The sequence below is a fragment of the Kogia breviceps genome, chromosome 3 (assembly GCF_026419965.1).
Source record: "Kogia breviceps isolate mKogBre1 chromosome 3, mKogBre1 haplotype 1, whole genome shotgun sequence".
Lineage (NCBI taxonomy): Eukaryota > Metazoa > Chordata > Mammalia > Artiodactyla > Physeteridae > Kogia > Kogia breviceps.
In genome coordinates, this window is record NC_081312.1 from 137839643 (window position 1) to 137866323 (window position 26681).

The 26681-nt window shown below is 36.5% G+C and overlaps 1 protein-coding gene across 24 annotated transcripts in view; it reads left to right on the plus strand.

Moving 5' to 3' along the window:
* Positions 1-26681, plus strand: part of HERC1 (HECT and RLD domain containing E3 ubiquitin protein ligase family member 1) — a 217162-nt gene that overhangs the window by 51545 nt on the left and 138936 nt on the right. For all 24 annotated transcript variants that reach the window (XM_067029682.1, XM_067029689.1, XM_067029685.1 and 21 more), the window contains 11 exons: positions 5606-5800; positions 6617-6928; positions 9345-9441; positions 10021-10164; positions 11258-11385; positions 12616-12760; positions 14560-14731; positions 16252-16386; positions 16704-16869; positions 22652-22777; positions 23763-23984. In XM_067029682.1, coding sequence (XP_066885783.1) covers positions 5606-5800; positions 6617-6928; positions 9345-9441; positions 10021-10164; positions 11258-11385; positions 12616-12760; positions 14560-14731; positions 16252-16386; positions 16704-16869; positions 22652-22777; positions 23763-23984 — 1842 coding nt within the window. The remainder of the gene's footprint in view (positions 1-5605; positions 5801-6616; positions 6929-9344; positions 9442-10020; positions 10165-11257; positions 11386-12615; positions 12761-14559; positions 14732-16251; positions 16387-16703; positions 16870-22651; positions 22778-23762; positions 23985-26681) is intronic.

Below are 26681 nucleotides of genomic sequence, written 5' to 3' on the forward strand. Positions count from 1 at the left end.
TACAAATTGTGAAATTTTTTGTTCTAGTTCTGTGAAAAATGTCATTGGTAGTTTGATAGGCATTGCATCGAATCTGTAGATTGCTTTGGGTAGTATAAACATTTTCACAATGTTGATTCTTCCAATCCAAGAACATGGTATATCTCTCCATGTGTTTTGTATCGTCTTTAATTTCTTTCGTCAGTGTCTTATAGGTCTTTTGTCTGCATACAGGTCTTTTTTCTCCTTAGGTAGGTTTATTCCTAGGTATTTTATTCTTTTTGTTGTGGTGGTAAATGGGAGTATTTCCTTATTTCTCTTTCAGATTTTTCATCATTAGTGTATAGGAATGTAAGAGATTTCTGTGCATTACTTTTGTATCCTGATACTTTACCAAATTCATTGATTGCCTCTAATATTTTTCGGGTAGCATCTTTAGGATTCTCTATATATAGTATCGTGTCATCTGCAAACAGTTGACAGATTTACTTCGTTTCTGATTTGGATTCCTTTTATTTCTTTTTCTTCTCTGATTGCTGTGGCTAAAACTTCCAAAACTGTTGAATAATAGTGGTGAGAGTGGGCAACCTTGTCTTGTTCCTGATCTTAGTGGAAATGGTTTCAGTTTTTCACCATTGAGAACAATGCTGGCTGTGGGTTTGTCATATATGGCCTTTATTATGTTGCGGTAAATTCCCTTTATGCCTACTTTCTGCAGGGTTTTTATCATAAATGGGTGTTGAATTTTGTCAGAAGCTTTCTCTGCATCTGTTGAGATGATCATATGGTTTTTCTCCTTCAGTCTGTTAATATGGTGTATCACTTTGATTGATTTGCATATATTGAAGAATCCTTGCATTCCTGGGATAAACCCCACTTGATCATGGTGTATGATCCTTTATTATGCTGTTGGATTCTGTTTGCTAGTATTTTGTTGAGGATTTTTGCATGTATGTTCATCAGTGATATTGGCCTGTAGTTTTCTTTCTTTGTGACATCTTTGTCTGGTTTTGGTATCAGGTGATGGTGGCCTCATAGAATGAGTTTGGGAGTGTTCCTCCCTCTGCTGTATTTTGGAAGAGTTTGAGAAGGATAAGTGTTAGCTCTTCTGTAAATGTTTGATCAAATTCACCTGTGAAGCCATCTGATCCTGGGCTTTTATTTGTTGGAAGATTTTTAATCACAGTCTCAATTTCAGTGCTTGTGATTGGTCTTTTTATATTTTCGGTTTCTTCCTGGTTCAGTCTTGGATGTATGTTCGATTTTTAACAATTAACTTAGTAATTGTCACTTTTTTTGGAATACTTTTTATATCATTTTCATTTCTTTTTAAATTTCTAAACAGCTTTTTCCTTTTTATCTTTTGTTGCTCATAAAGTTTTATCTTCTGTATTTATTTACTTTTGGATTTCTTATAGTTTACCCCTCATTTCTGAAATGATTTTTTCTCTTATTTCTCAATCTTTTTTTGAGTCTGTCACCTCATTTTGAATGCTTGCTTCTCTTTCAGTTTTGTGTTTTTCTTTCAAGTCTTGTTTCATTTTTTTAATCCCTTTACGTTGCTTTGATATAGGTTACAGTTTGATCTGTTTTGTGGGCCGTTCCCATCTGTCATGCTTTTATTGTACAGATGTTATTCTGCCTCTTTTCCTTTTTTTCCCCTTATAACAACTTCATATGGAATTTGACCTTCATACTTTTCTGTTGCTTATTTTTATGAAATATTTGTTTTCCTGAATTTTTAGAATGGGATGGGATTCAAGATGGCTTTTCTAAATCCATAGACTTCCTTTCTCTATTGTTTTTGTGTAACGTTAGAAAAAATAAGGTGGTTTCAAGCATATTCCTCTCCCCACCTTTTATCTTAACTTTGTCTCTTTCCTTTCTGTTGTCCTCATTCTGCTCAACTTTTATTCCACTCCCAGTAGTTTCTGCTGAGTATGAGGGCTCTGTCCTGGAAGGGAATACTGGCTTTTCAGCTTCAAGAATTCACAAGAGCTAGAGTGCTCTAGCTTTTTTTTTTTTTTTTTTTTCGGTACGTGGGCATCTCACTGTTGTGGCCTCTCCTGTTGCGGAGCACAGACTCCAGACGCTCAGGCTCAGCGGCCATGGCTCACGGGCCCAGCCGCTCCGCAGCATGTGGGATCCTCCCGGACCGGGGCACGAACCCTTGTCCCCTGCATCGGCAGGCGGACTCTCAACCACTGCGACACCAGGGAAGCCCTGCTCTAGGTTTTTTCAAACTTCTCATCATGGAACCTTTTTGTACTTACCTGCTATCAGAGAGGGCAAACTCTTCCCAGTTGCAGCTGCTGTTCTTAGATTGGCTCACTGTTCTTTCTGGTGAGTACCTGATTGGTTGTTTTGGGTTTTTCATATTCTGAGGTCTGTCAGACACTCTTTGGCTTCCTCCTGCACATATATTATTCCCATGCAGATTCTGTGTTTGGTAGTGGTTTGTCTGCACCTGCTTATATTTTGGAGTTACTAGAGCTATGATTGTCTAGTTTTATTGTGAATATTAAGCACAAATTTGAAGTTTAGCCTTCTATTTGTTTTGTGTAATGATTCCATGTTTAGAAAACTACATTGCTGCTGCTCTTGTCATCTTTTCCAGAATTCTGCGTGCTCCCCCTGTTGTTTTTTTTTTGTTGTTTGTTTGTTTTGTTTGTTTGTTTGTTTGTTTTGGCTGCATTGGGTTTCTGTTGCTGCTCATGGGCTTTCTTTAGTTGTGGCGAGTGTGGGCTACTCTTCGTGGTGGTGCGCGTGCTTGTTATTTCGATGGCTCCTCTTGTTGCGGAGCACAGGCTATAGGTGCGCAGGCTTCAGTAGTTGTGGCGTGTGGGCTTAGTTGCTCCACAGCATGTGGGATCTTCCTGGACCGAGGCTTGAACCCGTGTCCCCTGCATTGGCAGGCGGATTCTTAACCACTGTGCCATCAGGGAAGCCCCTCCTCCAGTTGTTTTTAAAAAACACGTTTCTAAGTCTTGTGAACAGATTTTTTTTACCCCCTCTCCTCCCCCTTCCCTTTGCTTCCCCCTCTCCTCCCCTCCCCTCCTCTTCCCTTCCCTTCCCCTCCCCTTCTCCTCTCTTCTCTCTTTTTCTTGGGGTCAGGGAAGGAGGGCTATGATTTTTTTAAGCCTTATTATAGAACAGTAGTCCCTTCTTAAATATGGGGAATATGTTCCAAGACCCTCAGTGGATGCCTGAAATCATGAATAGTACCAAACCCTATATATATATGTTATTTCCTATACATACATACCTATGATAAAACTTAATTTATAAATTAGGTACAGTAAGAGACTATCCAGATTGCCAGCATCACAACTCTTGCACTTAGGGGCCATTTTTAAGTAAAATAAGGGTTACTTGAACACAAGCACTGAGATACTGTGGCAGATGAGCTGATAACCAGATGGCTACTAAGTGACTAACGGGTGGCTATAGCTTATATAGTGTGGCTATGCTGGACAAAGGGATGATACTCAGAACAGTATGCAGTTTAAAACTTATGAATTGTTTATTTCTGGAATTTTCCATTTAATATTTTCAGATGATGGTTGACTGCCAGTAACTGAAACCACAGAAAGTGAAACCGCGAATAAAGGGGGACTACTGTAATAGATCTTTAGATAAAAAATTCTAACCTATTTGGGCCCATCATCCTCCTTTTGTCAGCAGCAGAATTTCAGATCTCTTAAGGGACTGGCAGCCTTTACTTATGCGTATTTTGTATGTCCTCAAAACTGTCCTCATGTTCACTGAAAATTATTCGTCTGACACATGTATTCTGTTGTTTTGGGTACTATATAAAGATTCTGACTGAAATTACTCTATCCTTTCCCATTTCATGGTCAGGCAATATAATATTGACTTTTGAAGATTCTTCTTTTATTGTTTTACTTGATTCAGAGAATAACAAAAACAACCAAAAAAACCCCTAAAAGGCAGACAACAAATTGACAATAGCTGTAGTCAGAGATAATATCTTTATTGTATGGGATTTATACAAAGTCAGTAAAAAATCCATTAAACCCTAATAAATAAATGGGCAGAAGTTAGTTATAAGCAAATAGATGGAAAAACTTTAGTTCTGTTGATAATAAGGAAGTGTAAAGTTAAAAGAATACATCTTCTGGGCTTCCCTGGTGGCGCAGTGGTTGGGAGTCCGCCTGCCGATGCAGGGGTCACGGGTTCGTGCCCTGGTCCGGGAAGATCCCACATGCCGCGGAGCAACTAAGCCCGTGAGCCATGGCCGCTGGGCCTGCGCGTCCGGAGCCTGTGCTCCGCAACGGGAGAGGCCACAGCAGTGAGAGGCCCGCATACCACAAAAAAAAAAAAAAAAAAAAGAATACGTCTTCTTTTTTCCCACTTTACTTTTCAAAAAAATTTTAAAGCATAATACTTATTGGTATGGGTGCAGTGAGACTGGTACTCTCACATAGACCTATTCATTGGTTAGGGCAACTGTGATGACAGCCCTGGGTCCTGTGCTTTTGGCAGGGTTTTGAGGAGAGGAGAAGCCTGGATTTTTATAAAGCATTATGAAGGGCAGTAGACTTTACCATCATATTCAACACAAATGGTAAATAAACCATGATTTTTTATATAGCTATAGCTATATCTATATATACAGATACGTATAGATATGTGTGTGAGTGTTGAATTGTTCTGGACCTTTATCGTTTTTAAGACCGCTCTCATTTTATACATTGCTGGTGGTGAAATAATATTGTAACACCAGTTTTGAAAGCAATTTGGTATAGTATGTTTCAGGAATCAGAAGATTGTTGTCATTTTTTGCATATAGTAATCCCATGTCCGAGGTTCTCTACCAAGTGAAGTAATTAAAAATGTAGCAACAGGAGGAGGAGGAGGCTGCCTAGATGGTAGAGAGTGAGCCAGTTCCTAGGGTTAATCAATGGAAACCCCCCCACGAAGCCAGCTGGGAACACACTTCAGTGCAGCCAAATAGCATTGATTATTTTCCTTCAAAAAAACAAAACAATGAAGTAGCCACAACTGTATTCTTAAAAATGGCTCATATAACAAATAAGTAGAAAGAATCTCAGTGCCCTCTTAAAGAAAAATGCTTAAGTAAATAGTGATTTTTACATTAGATGGAATATTGTTGGTTCAGTTATGAAGATTAAGTAGACGTAGAGAAAATTCTGCATGGCCCTTTTGTATCGTCACTTATATATCCACTGTGATAACTATATTAAAGAGCATGTATATGCAAAACTCTGGCAGAACATATATAAAAAAAGATAGCATACATTGTATTAAGGTGATGGGATTATCAAAGGTAGGTTTTTTTCTACTTCGTTCTTCTATAATGCTATTACATGCGTTAATAAAATATTTAGTTAATAAAGGCTTGATTGTGTGTCTCCCCCTCCCCATTTTTGCCACCTTTGTTGGTATCTTTTAGTGATTTATCCTGCAGGAGTAAATAGTCTAGCCATCTGTGTTTAAGATTGGATGTGTTGCTCTTAGGTTGTTTGAGCAGTTGAGATAGTTTTCGAAGAAGGAAAGTCAACAATAATTTCAGAGAATATTTATAAAAATATCTGCACTAAGAATGTCTTGACAATTTATTGCATGTTTCTTATTTTAATAGGTTTGCAGAATGGCTTCTGATTACTCAAGAACATGTGCTAGCCCAGATAGCATTCAGACTGGTGATGCTCCTATTGTTTCAGAAACCTGTGAGGTTTATGTTTGGGGGAGCAATAGCAGCCATCAGTTGGTAGAAGGCACCCAGGAGAAAATATTACAACCCAAACTGGCTCCTAGTTTCTCTGATGCGCAGACTGTGAGTTCTCTGCATACCTTACAAATTGGTACATGACAGGGTTTGCTTTAAATAATGTTAAGAGTGGTTTTTTTTGCTTTTTGTTTTAATGAGTGAATGTTCTTGTTTGTTCCTTATCTATATTGTTTCTATACTATACTGCATCAGTTTTTTCATTTTCATAGAAAAAATATTTTAAGTCCCTCATTTCCCTAATAGTGTTTCCAAGTTTTAAGAAGTTAAATTTGCATCTGGAGTTTTAAAAAGAATTATGAATGGCAGCAGGCTTACCCTTATATTCAACACAAATGGTAAATAAGACTAAGTAAAAACTAGAATTTTCCCTTTGCCATATTGGCATTTCATTTTCTTATTATCACTTTTTTTTACATTTGTAGCTAACTTTTAGGCAAAATGGAACTTTCTGTTTTATTATTTTCATTAAAACGTATGTTTTTCTCAAATGAATTTAGAATATATATTACATGGTTCTTGTTATAATGGACCCTAAGGAATTACAGGAAAATTTTCCTTCTTGCCCTTCACCAATTATATAAGAGGAGGCTAAACATTTTTCTTTGTTGTTTCATTGAACCATGACTGGATAGATAACCTGAAAAGATAAAATATACAATAATTTGAGTTCAACAGTAAAGTCAACGTGAATAGGCCATTAATAGTTTTCTTAATTTTCTGTTTACTTCTTAATCTCTATGGATATTCATATTCTGCTTTAAAAGATATCCTTTGAGCCTCTTTGGTAAAATCAACTTAAATATCATACTTCGATTTTCACAGAAGCATTTTATATCTATGATTCTGTTTGTTTGCTTATAGATTGAAGCTGGACAGTACTGCACTTTTGTCATTTCTATGGATGGCTCTGTCAGAGCTTGTGGTAAAGGCAGCTATGGGAGACTGGGCCTTGGAGATTCTAATAATCAGTCTACTTTAAAAAAGTTAACATTTGAGCCTCACAGGTCCATTAAAAAGGTCTCATCTTCTAAAGGATCTGATGGTCATACTTTAGCTTTCACCACAGAAGGAGAAGTCTTCAGCTGGGGAGATGGTGACTATGGGAAACTGGGACATGGAAATAGTTCAACACAGAAATATCCCAAGCTTATTCAGGGCCCTCTGCAGGGAAAGGTATGTGCCTTCTTTTTGGATTTAAAAATAATTAGATGCACTGGTACTATGATTGCTATAATTTACAATATCTTTCAGATTTTGATGTATTCTTTCTGAAGTAGCCCACCCTCCCAACCCTTTGGCTTATCTTTTATATATCTGCTTGATGGTTTACAACACACTTTCACATACAATATTTAATTTTAATTCTTATAACAGCCTTGTTAAAGTAGTTATTATTTTCATTTCACAGATAGGAAACTGAGAATCATCCATTTAACAAATATTTATTTAGTACCTTCCAAATGCCAGGCAGTGTTTTAGGCATTAGACATATAGCAGTGAACAAAACAGACAAGATTCTTATTCTCATGGAGCTTTAATCTGTGGGCTAGAGATGATAAATAAGTAAGAAAACACATAAAATAATTTCAAATAATAATAAAGAAAAAATTGAGTAATGTAATAGATACTTACTTTGGCTGGGTGTGATATTAGATAATGAGGTCAGAGGGTTCTCTTGGAGTAGGTGGCATTTTAACAAAAACTTAAATAAGACATTTAAAGTGGTTAAGTAACTTGGCCAAGGTCACACACAAATAAATGGTACCATTAGAAACTGAACCTAGATCTCCTCTTTTTATTTCTCTTTTACCTTTTGTTAAATAAATGAAGCCATTTTCCTAAGTTAAAATTATATGCAATTTTGTGAGTTCCTCCATTTTAAGATTGCTTTCTTTCTATGAATGTTTTCTTATATAAAAGTATTTAAAGTTAAATTTTTATTTTATTTAATTAATTAATTTATTTTATTATTATTATTTTTTTGCGGTACGCGGGCCTCTCACTGTTGTGGCCTCTCCTGTTGCGGAGCACAGGCTCTGGACGCGCAGGCTCAGTGGCCATGGCTCACGGGCCCAGCCGCTCCGTGGCATGTGGGATCTTCCTGGACCGGGGCATGAACCCGTGTCCCCTGTGTCGACAGGCGGACTCTGAACCACTGCGCCACCAGGGAAGCCCTAAAATTTTATTTTATACCAAAATTAAAAGTGGGACACTTCTTTCATGGGAGTTTGTCTGACAAAGTTGGCTCTCAAATGAATTTTACTTTATTATAACTTTCAGTGTTTAACTTAGATATCAGCCTCAAAGCAGTGAGCCTTGGAACATTCCACTTAATATCAGGGGGTCCTTGATAAGATGTTGAATATGGGACTCTAAGGAACTTCAGATAAATACTCTTTAAAGTTGTAGTTTTTTAGTTTTTCTAGCACCTTTTTTCTTAATTCCCATTGTTTTAAATTTTCTTTACATATATACATACGTGTGTGTGTGTGTGTGTGTATATATATATATATATATATATATTTTCTTTTTTTTTGGCCGCACCGCACAGCTTGCCGACCATAGCGGTGGCCCGGTGAACTTGGGCAACCGCCATGAAAGTGCTGAGTCCTAACCACTGAACCTCCAGGGAATTCCTTATTTATGTTCTTTTAATGTTCCTTTTTATAATGGAAACATTGCCAATTAAAAATAACAGTATGAATATCATGAAGGAAAAATTCCCAAAAAGTAAATTGATAATTTACAGATAAAAATTTCAGAGGTTCTTAGTATATTATCTAAAATGTAGTAGGTGCTCAGTATTTTTAATTGAATCTAAATTTTGAATTTTCTAAAGTGAGTTCTAATTTTTGGAGATTAAAAAATGTGGTGTTATTAGTATAGATAGTTTTTCTGCTTATCTTTTTTCATCAGTTAGTGATTTTGATCAGTGTTAAAAGGTATAAGTGATCCCCCAATTATACTGCCCTATACCCTTATTTCCCCGATTCTGCCCATAAACTGTGTAGCTATTTGAGGGTAAAGAGATACTATTAGGAATTTAATTGATATAAGCTTATATCTTAGATCTTTCTTCATTGGTAATAGTCAGTGTGTTTTTGAGAGTTAACCCTATTATGTAATGAATTTTTCTTGATTAGCCAGGGCTGGAGCTTTTGTGTTAATGTTATATTTAAAAATTTTTCATTGCTCCATGAATGTTCAGCCCCATCCAACTCTTTGAGTAAAGAGTTGATTGGTGATATAGTATTGTTTCAGGTGATTAGATTGATGTATTTGGGGCAGGGAGGAGTGGGCGAGAGAGTGCTGCTAGCCTTTACAGTCTCTTTGTGTGAATTAAGAAAAGTTGTCCTCTCTGGGTAGAAGTCAGAGTTTGTGGCTTGGCCAGCAGAGCTTAGGCTGTGTTTCAGCACTTTCTTGATCCTTTATGCAGGCAGCCTTGTCCTGGGCAAAACCACAACTGTACATGGCACTTCTGGATGAGTTGTGAATATCAGTATCTCTGAAGTCTCTGTGTATAGGATCAAATGTGAACTCTATGTTTTAGTATCTTGTGTTCATCAAATTCACTTTGTGTGCAATACAGGTAGTTGTTTGTGTGTCAGCTGGATACAGACATAGTGCTGCTGTCACAGAGGATGGTGAATTATACACATGGGGTGAAGGAGACTTTGGAAGATTAGGTAAGATTTTTTAAAAATTGAAGTTAGTCTCATAGAAAAATAGAAATGATGATGGTTACTGAGAAGTGGTGAGACTAAATTTAATAGGCCAAAGACGGTCATTTATTTTTGTTAGTATTAAGCTCAGAGGAAGATAATTTTATATAGAGAGTACCTAGATTCTGGTGCTGAAATTTAAGATGTAATTAAATCTAGCAAGTATTTACTACTTTGAGCAGGCACTATAGGATTTCAGGGATAAGAAAGATCATCCTAAAGTGATCCTGAAGTGTGTTATCTAGGAGGTAGTGAAAACAAGTCAGCGTTAATGATACTAGACAGCATTAGATAAGTGCTGTGAGAGGAGCATAATAGAATGTTCTACTGATTCAGTGAAGGGACTGAGTATCTCATGTTGGGAGCAGCCTAGAAGATTAGATGAGAAGATATTAGAAATGATTCTGTTTTTCACATTTAATTGCACTTAAAAAATTCCTCAATTCTGTTAATAACTTGTATTGTTTATTCTACCTGTAAAGTAATGGCCTAAAGAAAAAGAGCTAACATTATGTCTTTGTTGTTTTGTGTGTTTTATCCAAGGTCACGGTGACAGTAATAGCCGTAACATCCCAACGTTAGTAAAAGACATTAGCAATGTAGGAGAGGTTTCTTGTGGCAGTTCACATACTATTGCTTTATCTAAAGATGGGAGAACTGTATGGTCTTTTGGAGGAGGAGACAATGGTATGTAAAAAATTATTTATTGATAGCTTTGGCCTTTTTTCCTTGACTTTTAAAAAAATTTATTTTTCAGTTATACAAGGCTATTGTAGAAAAACTCAAATGTATATAGGTGAGCAGAAATTTTTAAAATTTAAATAAATTTTTCTTAAAATTTAAGAAAAATTTGCTCTAAACATTGTTAAAATTTTGGGAGATAAATATATATGCATTTATATAAATATGTACATATATTTCTACATAGATGTTTTAAAAAACCAAAGCAGATCTATATATACCATAGCTACTGTCTTATAACTTGTTTGTGTTTATCTAACAGTATCTTATGAATATCTTTCTATGTCAGAAAACATGGCTCTACATTTTTCTTTTCAGTGGCACAAAGTATTCTTTCATATGATTATAGCAAAACTTACAAAACAATTTATTATTGTTGAATATCTAGATGGTTTCCAGTTTTTTTTCAGTATTAAAAACAATACAGTGAATGACTAAATCTTTTTCTACTTTAGTCACTCCTACCAGTGATGCAAGAATGCTCATTTCCCCATATCCCTCAACAACACTGGCTATTAAAATTAAGATAATTAAAAAAATAGTTTCACTAGTGAAAATGGTATTTAATCTGTATTTCGTCCTTAGTGAGGTTGTTGGCCATTTGTTTTTCTTCTTTGGTGATTTGCCAAGTTCTCTATTTGGTGAATTATTGAGTCTTTTAAAAAAATTTAAATTCATTATATGCCATATACATTCTTGTATAAGGACCTGTTTATTATATCAGCAAATTTGAAGTTAGAAGTATGACCATTAAAGGGGAGAAAGACAGCAAATTAATTTTCCATATCTCTCTTAAAGTAGTTTTAATTGCTTGAAATAAAAATTCAGAAAACTGTTTATTGGTTTCTTTCTTGTAATAAAACCATTCATTTGTTAACATCCTTTGCTGTCAGAAACTTAGAGCTTTCTAAAATGTGGACAATCTTTCAGGTTAGTGATGGAAAGATGAGTGGTATTTATCAACATTAATACTAAGAAAAAGAATAGCGTTTCTTTGAAACAAGTAAATTGTTTAACTTGAATGTGTTTGTTTTTATAGGCAAACTTGGCCATGGTGATACCAACAGAGTGTATAAACCTAAAGTTATTGAAGCTTTACAAGGAATGTTCATTCGCAAAGTTTGTGCTGGAAGCCAGTCTTCACTTGCTTTGACATCAACAGGGCAGGTAGGACTAAGGGATGAGCATAAAAGGTTTAGAGTATTTCAGAGGACCAGATGACTAAAAAGTGATAATTGTATTTAAATTTTGAAGTTAAAAAATACATTTTAAAGTTAATCTACTGAAAAGAAATATTTTCTCCTGTTTGAAGAAGTTGAGTTTCTGAGAAGGAGCCAGGTTTTCTGACCTGGCCTGTGTGAGCCAGATAAACTTACTGTTAACCCCATGTTCTTTGTATTAAGATGGTTTTAAAAAAGCTTTTAGCACTAAATGCCCCTTAATCCTTTTGCTAAAAATCATGAATAGTGGGGGAAAGTGAGAATAGATCTTTCTGGAACCAGTGATATGAACTAAGAAGGCAAGAAGGTGATCAAAAGAGAGGGCAAGGAGAACATTTCCAGATGGAAAATAATCTGAGAGGGTTAGGTGGTTAGGTGTTTCTGAAAGAGGGTTACTCAGGCTTAGGATACTTAGAATTGTATAATCCCTTTATAAACTTGTGATTTTCTACATGTATATTTTGACTTCCCTCTGTTTGTTTGTTGGTGATGGAGAGGGTCCAGGTATGGTGATAGACTGACAATAATTTTGCTCCTTACATCCATCAGCGATGACAGTGAAAAAGTGAGCTGATCACTCATTGATTCACATGTAGGAATCTATTATGTGCCAGGCAGTGTTATAAAAATGTTTCTGACATTCACATGGCAGATGAGTAGCAAAGCTGAAATTACCATATTATTTAATTATTTTTGAAAGACTGGAGTGCCTTGCCATAAAAGATCTAATGCAGAACTATTTATCATTTTGTATTTAATTACGTTAGTCATTTGTTACAATGCTGGCTGCTGTCTTTAAATTTAAAACTTCTCTTTTACATCTTTCTCACTGAGTTTTGTAGTAGGAATCCATGAATTGAAGCCAAAAGATGCTCACTTATTTGATGTATAGCCACTGGCAAATCACAAACCTTCCTTGAAAATCATGTGCTTCTTTTGTATGAGAGGGGTAATAACTTCTGCTTTGAATGATTATATAAGATAGATTCAACTTTGAATGATTATATAAGATAGATTCAAAGATTTCAACTTCGAACTGAAAGTTTCTATAACAACCAAAAGTTATTTAGTATCAAACCACACTCTTATTTAATAGATTATATTTATTTCTAAACAACGTAAGTTGTTAACCTACCATCTCAGGATATTATGTGCAGTGTATTTCTCTTTGTTTCAGGTCTATGCTTGGGGCTGTGGCGCTTGTCTAGGTTGTGGTTCTTCAGAAGCTACTGCACTGAGACCCAAGCTTATTGAAGAACTGGCTGCCACAAGAGTAGTTGATATTTCTATTGGAGACAGTCATTGTTTGGCTCTTTCTCATGGTAAGATCATTTGATTTTAAAGTAGTATTAGGTTTTAGGCCTTCCCTGGTGGCGCAGTGGTTGAGAGTCCACCTGCCGATGCAGGGGACACGGGTTCGTGCCCCGGTCCGGGAAGATCCTACATGCCACGGAGCGGCTGGGCCCGTGAGCCATGACCACTGAGCCTGCGCATCCGGAGCCTGCGCTCCGCAACGGGAGAGGCCACAACAGTGAGGGGCCTGCGTACCGCCAAAAAAAAAAAAAAAGTAGTATTAGGTTTTAAAGGCACTTTCAAGTTCATACCATCCTTTTTTTCTCCCCATTTTTAACATACCAACTTGGCTATGATATTTTAAATTTTTAATTTATATTGGACTGTGTTTGATTTGCAATGTTGTGTTAATTTCAGGTATACAGCAAGCAAAGTGATTCAGTTATACATATACATGTATCTATTCCTTTTCAAGTTCTTTCAAAACAACACAGTGAGGTAGGCAGAGGAGTATTTAATCAACCCGTGGAAAGACCTAGGGTGTTCTGGGCTGGGTGGAACTGGGGAAGGAGATGGGAAAGGAGTGCATATCATAAAGGATACCATAGTGTTGCTGTTCTGGGGAAACCAGGAATTAAATTTGGTGGTTGTCGTCATGGTAGGACACACAGCATGGTCCTTGAGAGGAGGGGGAGTGAGAGATTATGTGATGGGTGGGTCACCTCACAGAAGCATGACCTCCCTTGTCATTCATCCACAGAGTGTGTTTGCTTCCTCCTGCTCAGTTATACTCAGCCTTCCAAGTTCAGTTCAAATAGAATTACCATATAACCTGGCAATTCCACTCTGGGTATATACCGAAAAGAACTGAAAACAGAGGCTCAAACAGATAATTGTACATCAATGTTCATAGCAGTGTTATTCACCAGAGGGTGGAAACAACTCAAGTTTCCACCAAAAGACGAATGGGTAAATAAAATGGGAGTATATCCATAGAGTGGAATATTATTCAGCCTTATAAAGGAATGAAATACTGATCTATGCTACAATGTGCGTGAATCTTGAAGACATTGCACTGAGTGAAATGAAAGAACAAATATCATGTGATTTCACTTATATGAGGTATCTAGAGTGGGCAAGTTCATAGAGACAGAGCAGAGTAGAGGTTAACAGGCACTGGGATGAAGGGGGGATGGGGAGATACTGCTTAATCGGCATAGGGTTTCTGTTTGGGATGATGAGAGGTTTCTGGAGATGGATAGTAGTGATGCTTGCACAGCACTGTGAATGGATTTAATGTCTCTGAATTGTGCACTTAAAATGATTAAAATGTGAGTTTTATGTTATGTGTATTTTACTGCAATTAAAAATAAGTGAATGAATGATTGGATGGATGGATTAGCAGATGGATGGATGAATAAATGAATGAATAAGAAAACGAATTCAGTTCAGGGCTTATGGCCTACAGAAAGCTTTCCTGGATCCAGCCTGATTGGAACAGCCTGGGACGTACTGTACTCTGATTATTAGTGTACTTGGCTCTCTCCACACTAAGCAGTGAGCTCCTAGAGAATATGGACCATGCCCTGTTCCACTTCATATCTCTGACTCTAACTAAAGGCCTAGCACATTGTGACAATTTGATAATTCTGTTTTAAATTAATGGATTGAAAACATGGCATGTTTGAAACACATATTGTAGGTTTTAAATAAATGAAACAGGTATCACCTACAAAAAAAAATAAAGAAATAGTATTAAACATTACCTTCCATAAATATTTTACATTGAAATTTGGCTTTTCTTTTGTTCTTTATGTTTTGTTTTTAGATAATGAAGTTTATGCCTGGGGCAATAACTCAATGGGGCAGTGTGGGCAAGGAAATTCCACAGGTCCTATTACTAAACCAAAGAAAGTGAGTGGCTTAGATGGCATAGCTATTCAACAGATCTCCGCTGGAACATCACATAGTCTGGCATGGACTGCTCTTCCTAGGGACAGGTAAATGTGCTCACGTTTAAAATTTCTTGTGTTTTAGGTCTTCCCTGGTGGCGCAGTGGTTAAGAATCCGCCTGCCAATGCAGGGGACACGGGTTCGAGCCCTGGTCCGGGAAGATCCCACATGCCGCGGAGCAACTAAGCCCGTGCGCCACAACTACTGAGCCTGAGCTCTAGAGCCCAAGTGCCACAACTACTGAAGCCCGCGTGCCTAGAGCCCGTGCTCCGCAACAAGAGAAGCCACTGCGATGAGAAGCCCACGCGCTGCAACTAGAGAAAGCCTGCATGCAGCAGTGAAGACCCAAAGCAGCCAAAGATAAATAAATAAAATAAATTTATTTAAAAAATTTCTTGTGTTGTATTAACAGCAGAAACACTAATAAAAGCAGAAATAATTGTACTTTGTTCATAAAATACCCTTCTGACTATTTCTAGTATTGACTTTTTTACTGTCATAGACATGCCATCTAGATTTCTTTCAATTTGAATGTTGAGGTTAGATATGTTTCATAAGCAAGAAGTTACACCGTATATTAAGATACTGTCTTAAGTGTCTTTTAAACATTTTGAATTCCTTCTCTGTCTCCAGATACTGATTAAATATTGTGGGCACATATCAAGAGGAATTTAAATTAAAATAATCAAAATCAGAACTAGGCTTTATTGCTTTTTAACAGTTAATTAGCTTCCATGCCCTTTATCTGGTTTTTTTGAAAAGAAGCAGTGGCCATACTTTTAAATAAAGGAAGTTACTTTTTGCAGAAATTTAGCTTTTTCCTAATGTGATAACCATATCTTTTTTAGATAATCAGGTAGGTAATTTTTAGCCAATATTTGAAGATTGAATTTTAAGAAATTTTGAGGTTATTTCAGCTATTTTCAGATGTATATGGGCTAATTAATAACTTAGAATGTATTATATTTGTATTCTAGACCTTTGATTCAGATGGGGTTTATTATATCATTCTAACCAATTTAAAACATTTATAGGTAATTACCCTCCAGAACAAAACTGAAAATATAATAAATTGAATAGAAATAATTTGCTGTTAGTATTAAATCTGCAACTTCTCACCTTATATGTAGAAAATTGGTTCCCAAGATCATGAAAATTTTCACAAGAGCTTTCAAGAGGTTTTCTTTTAGTAGATTTCAGTATATCATTTTACAGAGTCAGGCTATTTTTGTTAATATGAACTATACATCTTATAGTCCCTAAGAACCAGAAGGGTCTATAGTAGATCATGTGGCTCAGCCATCTGACTTCAGGTGAATGAATAGCCAGACCTTGCAGAATAAGTAGTGGTTATGTATTTTCTTCTTGAAGAATTCTAGAGATAGCAAATTCTTGGTTTTCCTCAGTTGCTAAAATGAAGGGTTTTTATCACATTTATAATCAGAAAAATCTTCTGTATATCTTGTTAACATCTTTCAACTTTAATAATGGTTTAATTTTTGCTTTTGATCATGTGTGAAAATTTCATGTTAAGGCTTTTTCATGATTTTCTTATGCTTCCTTCTAGACAAGTTGTTGCCTGGCACCGACCTTATTGTGTAGACCTTGAAGAGAGTACCTTCTCACACCTTCGTTCATTTCTTGAGAGATACTGTGATAAAATAAACAGTGATATTCCCCCGCTCCCTTTCCCTTCATCAAGGTATGTTATATATATGTGTATTTGTGTGTGCGCACATGTGCACACACATCTATTACACATTTTGAATTTTGAGTTATTCTTTCTTATTCACCTTATCCCTCAATTATATGAAACTTCTTTATAATCTAAAAAGAGCTAAACTTAGGTACTTACTGATAATAACCTTTAGAAAAATCCATAATGTTACGAATCATGTTTTTAAAATTACTGTTAGTCATAATTTGAGAAAAATTTTAAAGAGAAAAAAATGTTATCCAAACTAGATAGCATGTGCTCTTTTATATTCCAGAAGTTCATAGCAGTTTATTTGGTTTCAGAGAACACCACAGTTTCCTCAAGCTGTGCCTGAAGCTGCTTTCAAATCACCTTGCTCTTGCGCTTGCGGGAGGGGTAGCTACCAGCATTCTTGGGAGACAGGCAGGTCCGCTTCGAAATTTACTCTTCAGACTGATGGACTCAACTGTCCCAGATGAAATCCAAGAGGTAAGAGTATAGGACTTGTAAATCTGTAGCTCAGCCACATCTCTCCCTGAGGTTGTGGCTCACAAATTTAGCTATGTATTGGAAAACTTCAATTGTATGTTCTTTCTGTTACTCCTCTTTTCTTGGTGGGAGTAAATTTTTTGGTGAACTTGTCCTTTAAGACAAAGGTCAGATGTCGCCTCTGAGAAACCTTTCATTCCCTGCTCTCCTGCCAGGTTTGGTTTCTCTCATGTATGTTCTCATCACATCACATTGTTTTGTAATTGTCTACTTACAACTATGTCTGTCTTTTCTACCAGAAGATGAATTTCTGACCACAAGGACCCAATTTTTTAAAATTTTATTTTGTTTTATTTTTGCGGTACACGGGCCTCTCACTGTTGTGGCTTCAGGCTCAGCGGCCATGGCTCACAGGCCCAGCCGCTCCACGGCATGTGGGATCTTCCTGGACCGGGGCATGAACCTGTGTCCCCTGCATCGGCAGGCGGGCTCTCAACCACTGCGCCACGAGGGAAACGCCAATTTTATTATTTATTTTATTTTTATTGTGGTAAAATTCGCATAATATAAAATTTGCCATCTTAACCATTTTTAAGTGTGTAGTTCAGTGGTATTAAATACATTTATACTGTTGTACAACCATTACCACCATTTATCTCCATAACTCTTTTCATCATACAAAATTGAAATTCTGTACCCATTAAATAATAACTCCCTATTCTCCCCTCCCTTCAGCCCCTAGCAACAACCACTCTTTCTTTATGATTTTGATACTCTAAGTATCCTTCCTTTTTAAGGCTGAATAATCTTTTGTTATTTGCATATATTAAATTTTTGCTCATCTGTCATTTTTATGACCTTGGATTAAGCAGTGGTTTCTTATATATGATACCCAAAGCACAAGCAACCAAAGAAAAAAGAGATAAATTAGACTTCATCAAAATTAAAAACATTTTTATGGTGGTGCTGGAGAGGCGGTGCTGAGCTGTTGGGTATGAAGAGTAACAGAACAGACTGTATTTGCGCTTGAAACTGCTGCTCAAGTTCAGATCAGGCAAGGAACAAACCTTGAAACAACCGACAAGACCAAAGAAGAGTACACTTAAGTTGAAGACATGACACTTGATCTGAAACAAGAAGTTTGTGCCTACTTAGCAGCTTTGAAAGAGCACTTCCCAGTGCTTCTAGTAGTCTTTGTTTAAAAAAAAAAATTAAAAACATTTTTGCTTCAAAAGACATTATCAAGAAAATGAAAATACAACTCACAGAATGGGAGAAATATTTGTAAATCATATGTCTCATAAGATTCTAGTTTACAGAATACATAAAGGATCCTTACAACTCAACAATAAAAAAGACAACTCAATCAGAAAATGAGTCAAGAATTTGAGTAGACATATCTCCAAAGAAGATAGACATAAGGCCACTAAGCACATGAAAAAATGTTCATCATTGGGCATAAAGGAAATGCAAATTAAAATCACAGTGAGATACTGCTTCATGCCCACTGAATGGCTATAATCAAAAAGACTGGTAATAGCAAGCATTGGTGAAGATGTAGAGAAATTGGAACCCTCATGCGTTGCTAATGAAATGTAAAATGGTACAGCCACTTTGGAAAACAGGTAGTTCTGTAAATAGTTAAACATAGAGTTACCACATACTGTAGCAGTTCCACACCTAGGTCTATATCCAGGAGAATAGAAAGCATATGTCCACACAAAAACTTATACATGAATGTTCATAACAGTATTATTCATTGAAGCCAAAAAGTGGAAACAAATGTCTGTCAACTGGTGAAGGGATGAACAAAATGTGGTATGTCGTTACAATGTAATATTATTCAGCCATAAGAGGGAGTGAAGTACTGTTGTACAAGCTACAACATGAGTGAACCTTGTAAACATTATGCTAAGTGAAAGAAGCCAGACGTAAAAGGTCACATACTGTATGATTCCATATATATGAAATGTGCAGAGTAGGTATTTCCATAGAGACACAAAGTAGATTAATTGGCTGTCAGGGGTTTTGGGGGAGGGAGAGATGGGAAATGACTGCTAATGGGCACAGGTTTCTTTATGGGGTGATGAAAATGTCCTAAAAGTAGATAGTGGTGATGGTTGCACAACTCTGTGAATATACTAAAACCCACTGAATTTTATACTTTCAAAAGGTAAATTTTATGATGTGAATTATATGTCAATTAAAAAAAAAAAAAAAAAAGCAGGGCTTCTCTGGTGGCGCAGTGGTTGGGAGTCCGCCTGCCGATGCAGGGGACGCGGGTTCGTGCCCTGGTCTGGGAGGATCCCACGTGCCGCGGAGCGGGTGGGCCCGTGAGCCATGGCCGCTGAGCCTGCGCGTCCGGAGCCTGTGCTTCGCAATGGAAGAGGCCACAACAGTGAGAGGCCCGCATATCACCAAAAAAAAAAAAAAAAAGCAAAAAGGATACAGTGATTTTTCTAACTAGAGGGACATATCCCTGGGATGTAGGTAGAAGGAATATTAACCTGGTGGTGAATGGGAACTTTGAGGATTAAATTTTACCAGGAACGAGGTAGTACAATATTTTTAAAAGGTTGAAAAGTATTGGAATAAAATAATGAAAGTAAACTTGAATAAAAACTATTTTTATAATTGTTTATTCATTCCTTGAGTCTTCTTTGTAGCTACTCCTTAGGAGAATCCTTTGGAGATGGATTCTCTCAGGATGTGTACAGGGCTGTTTCTGCTCCTCTTTCTTTATCCCTGAAACTTCCAGTAATTTATCTGTTTGCAGCAATCAGTGCTGCTGCTTTTTTTGTGTGTTTCTTCCTTTTTTGACACTTTATTTTGAAGCAGTTATAGACTTAAGGAAAAGTTGCATATGTAATAGAGTTTTCACGTACGTCTCAACCAGCTTCCCCTAATGCTAATGTCTTGTATAATTACAGAACAATTATCAAAACCAAGAAATCAACATTGGTTTAATACTATTAATTAAACTAAACACCTTATTAGAAATGTTATCAGTTTTTTGCTAATGTCCTTGTTCTTTTGCAGGATCCTATTCAGGATCCCATATTACGTTTAATTGGATACTTTATGAGTACTTCTCAGTTATTTTATTGAATATCTGTTATTTTTCATGATTGGACTGAGGTTATGCACTTTTGGGAAGAATACCACAGAAATGATGTGCCCTCAGTACATCATATCATGTGGTTCATGATATTGATGTGTCTTATTACTGGAGATTTTGACCTTGATCACTTGGTTAAGGTGGTGTCTGCTGGATTCCTGCATACATCAGTAACTTCTGAGAGAGAGTAGGTAGAAAATATATTCTTTGAGAATATACTCACACTTAAATAGTTTGAGAATTGAATAGCTTCATGAATAGTTGAGGCATAGTATTCTAAATTGTAAATCATTTTCTCATAAGAATTGTGAAGTCATTTTCTAGCATTCAGGTTGTTACTCAGAAAATCAACAGTATTCAAATTTTTGATCCTTTTATGGAAATCTTTTTCTCTCTGGATTCTGTAGCAAGTTCTACTTGTCCTCTCTTTTCATATTTTAAAATGATAAGAACTGATGTGGGTCTGATTTTATCCATTTTCGTGCTTATTTGGGTAGACTCTTAATTTGGAAACTCATAGCCTTCAGTGTTAAGAAATTCCCTTGGGGGCTTCCCTGGTGGTGCAGTGGTTGGGAGTCCACCTGCCGATGCAGGGGACACGGGTTTGTGCCCCAGTCCGGGAGGATCCCACATGCAGCAGAGCGGCTGGGCCTGTGAGCCATGGCCGCTGAGCCTGCACCTCTGGAGCCTGTGCTCTGCAACGGGAGAGGCCACAGCAGTGAGAGGCCCGCGTACCGCAAAAAAAAAAAAAAAAAAAAAAAAAAAGAAAAGAAAAAAAAAGGAAATTAGCTTGAAGTGTATTGTTGATTTTCTCTTTATTGTTTTCTGTGTTTTCTGTCTCTGGAACTCATTATTGGGATAATAGACCTCCTGGACCAGTCCTCTGTGTGTGATTTTTTTTTAATGTCTATTTTTTTAAATTAATTAATTTATTTTTGGCTGCGTTGGGTCTTCTTTGCTGTGTGTGGGCTTTCTCTAGCTGCAGCAAGTGGGGGCTGCTCTTTGTTGTGGTGTGCGGGCTTTACATTACGGTGGGTTCTCTTGTTGCAAAGCATTGGGCTCTAGGCTTACGGGCTTTAGTAGCTGTGGCTCGCAGGCGAGTGTGGGCTTCAGCAGTTGTGGCGCATGGGCTTAGTTGCTCCGCGGCATGTGGGATCTTCCCGGACCAGGGCTTGAACCCATGTCCCCTGCATTGGCAGGCGGATTCTTAAGCACTGCGCCATCAGGAAAGTCCCCAGTCCTCTTAATTTTCTTATGTTTTCTTTCCTGTTTTCCATCTTTTCTCCCCTCTACTTTATGAGAAATTTAATTTTTATATTCTAACCCTCCTATTGAGGTTTTAATTTTTTATGTCATATTTTTAATTTATAAGAGCTCTTAATCATTGAGTGTTTCTTTTTTTCTAATTCAGCATCCTTATTTTAGTGGTAAAGAAGCTATGAAGTTATGGGGCCTAAGATAATACAGCTATTTTTTATGCTGTTCCTGATACCTGGACCTTTGTTTGGCCAAGGCCTGCTCATTTTTCAATTTTTAACCTAAATGCCCAATCCTCAGGGAGACCCTCCATGATGAACCCATAGACCATGTTAATTGCCTTTATGTGTGGGTGCTCACTCAAGTTTGCATTTCTTTTTACTTTGTCCATGTGACTCCTTTCACACTTAAAATTACTTACTCAGAATCTCTTTTTCCTAGTAGACTGTATGCTTATGAAAGCAGGGCTTTTATCTGTCTTGTTCATTTCTACATCCCCAGCACTTTGTAAAGAGCTTTACCAGGCTCAGTACTATAGACTCAACACTAAATATTTATTGCATAATGACTTACTTACTTAGTGGCAAATGCAAAATATATATTCTTTTTTTTTTTTTTTTAAGTCTTTATTGAATTTGTTATAGTATTGCTTCCGTTTTATGTTCTGGGTTTTTGGCCATGAGGCATGTGGGATCTTAGCAACCCGACCAGGGATCAAACCCGCACCCCCTGCATTGGAAGGCAAAGTCTTAACCACTGGACCACCAGGGAAATCCCCAAGATATATATTCTAAGTCTTCTTTTAAAAAAAAAAAATTTATGCATGAATTCTTTTTTTTAAAGGATTATTTATTTATTTTTGTCTGTGTTGGGTCTTAGTTGTGGCATGCAGAATCTTCGTTGAGGTATGTGGGATCTTTCACTGCGGCGCATGGGCTCCTCGTTGCAGTACACAGGCTTCTCTCTAGTTGTGGTGTGCAGGCTTCAGGGCACATGGGCTCTGTAGTTGTGCCGTGCGCGTTCCAGAGCGTGTAGGCTCTGTAGTTTGCAGCACACAGGCTCTCTATTTGAGGCACGTGAGCTCAGTAGTTGTGGCACGTGGGCTTAGTTGCCCTGCAGCATGTTGGATCTTAGTTCCCCAACCAGGGATCGAACCACGTCCCCTGCATTGTAAGGCAGATTCTTTGCAACTGGATCACCAGGGAAGTCCTTCTAAGTCTTCTTAAAGACATCTAAAGAAGGACTTGGCATACTTTCTTTTATTCACATGCCTCCTTCTTTAGACTTCCATGATCCACCTTCTTTAGACTTCTTTGCTCTTAATAGTCAGTGGGTTTATTTTTTATGTTTTTCTATTAAAAAGATAAGAACCAGGCCAAATAAATCTGCTTTTCTTTTTTATATTAGGTGGTAATCGAAACTCTGTCAGTGGGAGCAACCATGCTGTTACCTCCATTACGAGAACGTATGGAATTACTTCATTCTCTTTTACCCCAAGGACCTGATAGATGGGAAAGCTTATCTAAAGGACAGGTGAGCCTTTGCGTGGTATCTAAGTAAACCAGTACTATATTGCAAAAAAAAAAAAAAAAAAAAAAGAGAGAGAGGGAAATAAAGCCAGTTGATTGCCATGTGTTCAGGGAATAATACTTAGCTTAACTTGATGAGTCTGGTAAATCCTAGTATTTAATGTTTTTTGCTGGAAGAGTTCCCAGATTTCTGATGAAAGTGAAGCAAGTGATAACTTATTAAATGATTTGTGGCTAATTATTAAAATTATGTCTAATTTTTCCAGTGTTGCTCACACTGTCAAACCAGAGATCTTTTAGTTTATTTGTAGTATTCTGAGTTGAAATCAAGGGCATGTGCTGCTGTTGGTTCCATGCCCAGAACTTTGAAGTAGCTTACATAAAAAGTAAAAGAAGATGACTGTTGTGAAAAAGTACTTGATGATATGAGTATGCTTCTTCTTTCCATTTTTATCTTATGTACGTTAAAAGAAGTACATTTTGCTCAACCAAGTAAGAGCAATCAATTGTTGAGTTATAGATTTGAGGGAAAAAGTGGATACTGGCAGTATAATAGCCACAGATGCTTTCCAATGAGTATTTTGTATTAGTTTAGATTTCAAGTGATTTATTTTAAACATTAGAATAAATAGTTTCATTGGTAATTCTGTAGAAAAATGTATAGTGTAATTTATCTGTTGACATTGCCTACTCTTAATAGTGCTAAAATCATTATGTAGAGTGTGCCATTTTAGCTTAAGAGTTTCAGGTAGTAAAGGATGTAATAAAACACTATGAGTTGCAATTTCTCAAAAGGTATTGTTGGGATAGCTTTTTAAAAAATGGCAGACTTCCTAGAAGATTATTGTTCATTAGGATATTAAGTGGATTAGTTAGCATCATTAGTATATATTCCCCCACACCCCGGGATCCTTTTTTTTACTTTTCTAGTGCATTTTAAGCTAATTATTGTTTGTTCCTATTTCATCGATGAAAATATTTTTCTTTAGAGAATGCAACTGGATATTATTCTAACAAGTTTGCAAGATCATACCCATGTAGCCTCCTTACTTGGCTATAGCTCACCCTCCGATGCTGCTGACCTCTCTTCTGTATGTACTGGCTATGGAAACCTGTCCGATCAACCTTATGGCACTCAGAGCTGCCATCCAGACACCCATCTGGCTGAAATTTTGATGAAGACTCTCTTAAGAAATCTAGGATTTTATACAGTAAGTTGCTCTTTTTTTGTAGTAAAAATAAATAAATAAAACTTGGGTTTGTTTTGTTTTGTTTTTGGAGGGGGTAGGGATCACTTCAGGTCAAGGTATTTGACATTTAAACACTTATGAAATGAGTAAAACTAAACTCCACTCCCTGAAAGGGGGGAAATATGCCAGATCTTCTGAAATATTGTGGGTGCCAAATGGCTTGTAGTTGAGAGTTCCAAAGAGATTTGTTTTGGAATTTTACCAATTTTTTTCTGATATTAATGTACAAGAATAAACAGGTAAAAATATTCAACATTTTGAAAGAGAAGAATGAGGAAAGGATTAACCTTATCAGATATAATCTTATAATTAAACAATGTGGTTTAAATTGTTTAAAAATAGGCTGGTCAGTTAATTAAAATTGTTATTTTATTAAATTATTAAAAATAGACTGGTCAATAGGAGAGAAGACAGTGGACGGTATAGCTTTCTCTGTATTAGGATGCTCTTAGTACTTACTCCCTGGTGTTTCTTAGATCCGTCACTTTTTTTCTTTCCATTTTTATGGGTTCTAATCCATGCCATCATGACCTAATTGGTAATAGCAGTGTTATAGCTGTTGTCACTGTTGTTGGTCTCCTCTCAGCATCCTGCTGCTAGAATAACCTTGTTGTATTAAATAACCTCATTTTATTAAATCAGAACTTTTTCAGACCCTTCATCATTTGGCTTACACACCACACTCATCTGAACTCATGCGTGGCACACCTATTTCCTCCTCTCTCTTCTTGTCTAGCAATCTATGACTTCTTTAACACTTGACTGTTCTTGGAAGCCTTGCTCAAATAACCTTTTCTAACCATGTAATTATAACTGCGTACCTCTCATCAGTTTTTAAAGTCAAAGTGTACTATGTGACTTAACTTTGAATAGTTTGTGTATCATTTTATATTGTCTCCTACTCCTCTTCAGGGTCAGGTCTGTATATTGTTTTTCTTCTGTACAAGTCTTAGTGTTCTGTTCTGCCCAACTTAAAAGGTTGTTGACTAAGTCAGAGTGACAGTTGTTCCTATAGAATTATTTTCTTTCAGATTTAAGGATGTAAATTTGAGCTGATGTTTGGCTGCAAATGAAATGGGAACGATGTTACAGTTTATCCATTTGGTATTAACTGAAATTTTTTCCCAAAGTTGTATTAAAGTAATGCCTTTTTTATGCCAGTAGGGCTGAGGTAGATGTGTATATTATATGGACATGGAAATAAAATACTAACTGCTTTTAGGCTGAAAATCATAAATTTTTGTTTCTTTCTGATGTAATTTAACCAAATCTGTCATGTTCTAAGATTTTAAAATAATGGTGCTGGTCTTAGTCTGTTTGGGTTGCTGTAATAGAATACCACAGAGTGGGCCAGCTTATCTACAACACAAATTATGTTTGGGTTGTGTCACAGTTACGGAGACGGAAAGTCCAAGATCAAGGAGGCAGCAGATTTGGTGGTGCCTGCTTCTTGATTCATAGACAGCCATCTTCTTTCTGTGTCCTCACACAAGGGAACTCTCTGGGGTCTATTTTGTAAGGTCACTAATCCCATTCACGAGGGTTCTGCCCTCATGACTTAATCACCTCCCAGAGGCCCCATCTCCAAATAGCACCACATTGGGGATTAGGTTCAGCATAAGAATTTTGAAGGGACACAAACATCCATTCAGTCTCTAGCAGTGCTAATTTGGCTGCTTATAAAGGTGCTTATATAGGAAGGGCCTTAAAATGTTCTGTGACTCTCTCTTGCGTATTTATAAACAAAGACCATACTTTATGCATGAAGATGTTCATCACATCATTATTATAAGAAAGAAAAGTTGGAAACAACTGAAATATCTAAAAGTTGGGGAATGGTTTAAGTATATTATGATATATATATACTCAGTGGAATATTATGTCTCAAATTTTATGTACACATGGCTTATGAAAACATGTAAAATATTTGTGGCTGTTAGAAAAGAGAAGACTAAAAATAGAATATGCAGTATTATGAAAAAAAATGAAAAGTCACAAAAAAAATCAGGAAAGAAATACACAAAAAATATTAGATACAGTGGTTGACTAAATGGTGATTTAAAGATTTTTAAAATACAGTTTTGGTATTTTCTAAATTTGTTACACTATTTCTGTTTAAAAAAAAAATTTTAACTTGAAATAACTTAAAACTCCCACAAAAATTACAAGAAACTTTCAAAGAACTCTCCTGTACGCTTAGCCAAATTTGCCTTTCCTTGTTTCCTTTCTTCCACCCATCATTTGAGAGTAAACTGCAGATGTCATGCTGGCTCTTCCTAAGCACTTATATTTCTTAAGAATAAGGACATTCTCTTACATAACAACAGAACAATTATTGAATTCAGGAAATTTAACATTGACACAGAACTATTGTATAATACATAGTCCATACTCAAATTTCTACAGTTATCCCAGTAATGTCCTTTATGGCACCCTCCCCAAATCCAGGATCATACATTGTATTTAGTTGTCATGTTTCTTTAGGCCACTTACTTCTTTTATAATCAGAAATAAATTTAATTTCTAAGAATTGTGTTCTTAGAAATTCAAATATGTGAAAGCAAAACCTTTACATAGGAGGTCAGGAAAGCAATAGCATTAAAATGTTGAAATGTGTTGTCTTTGGGTATTGTTTGCCTTTTTCTTGTTTTCTGCATT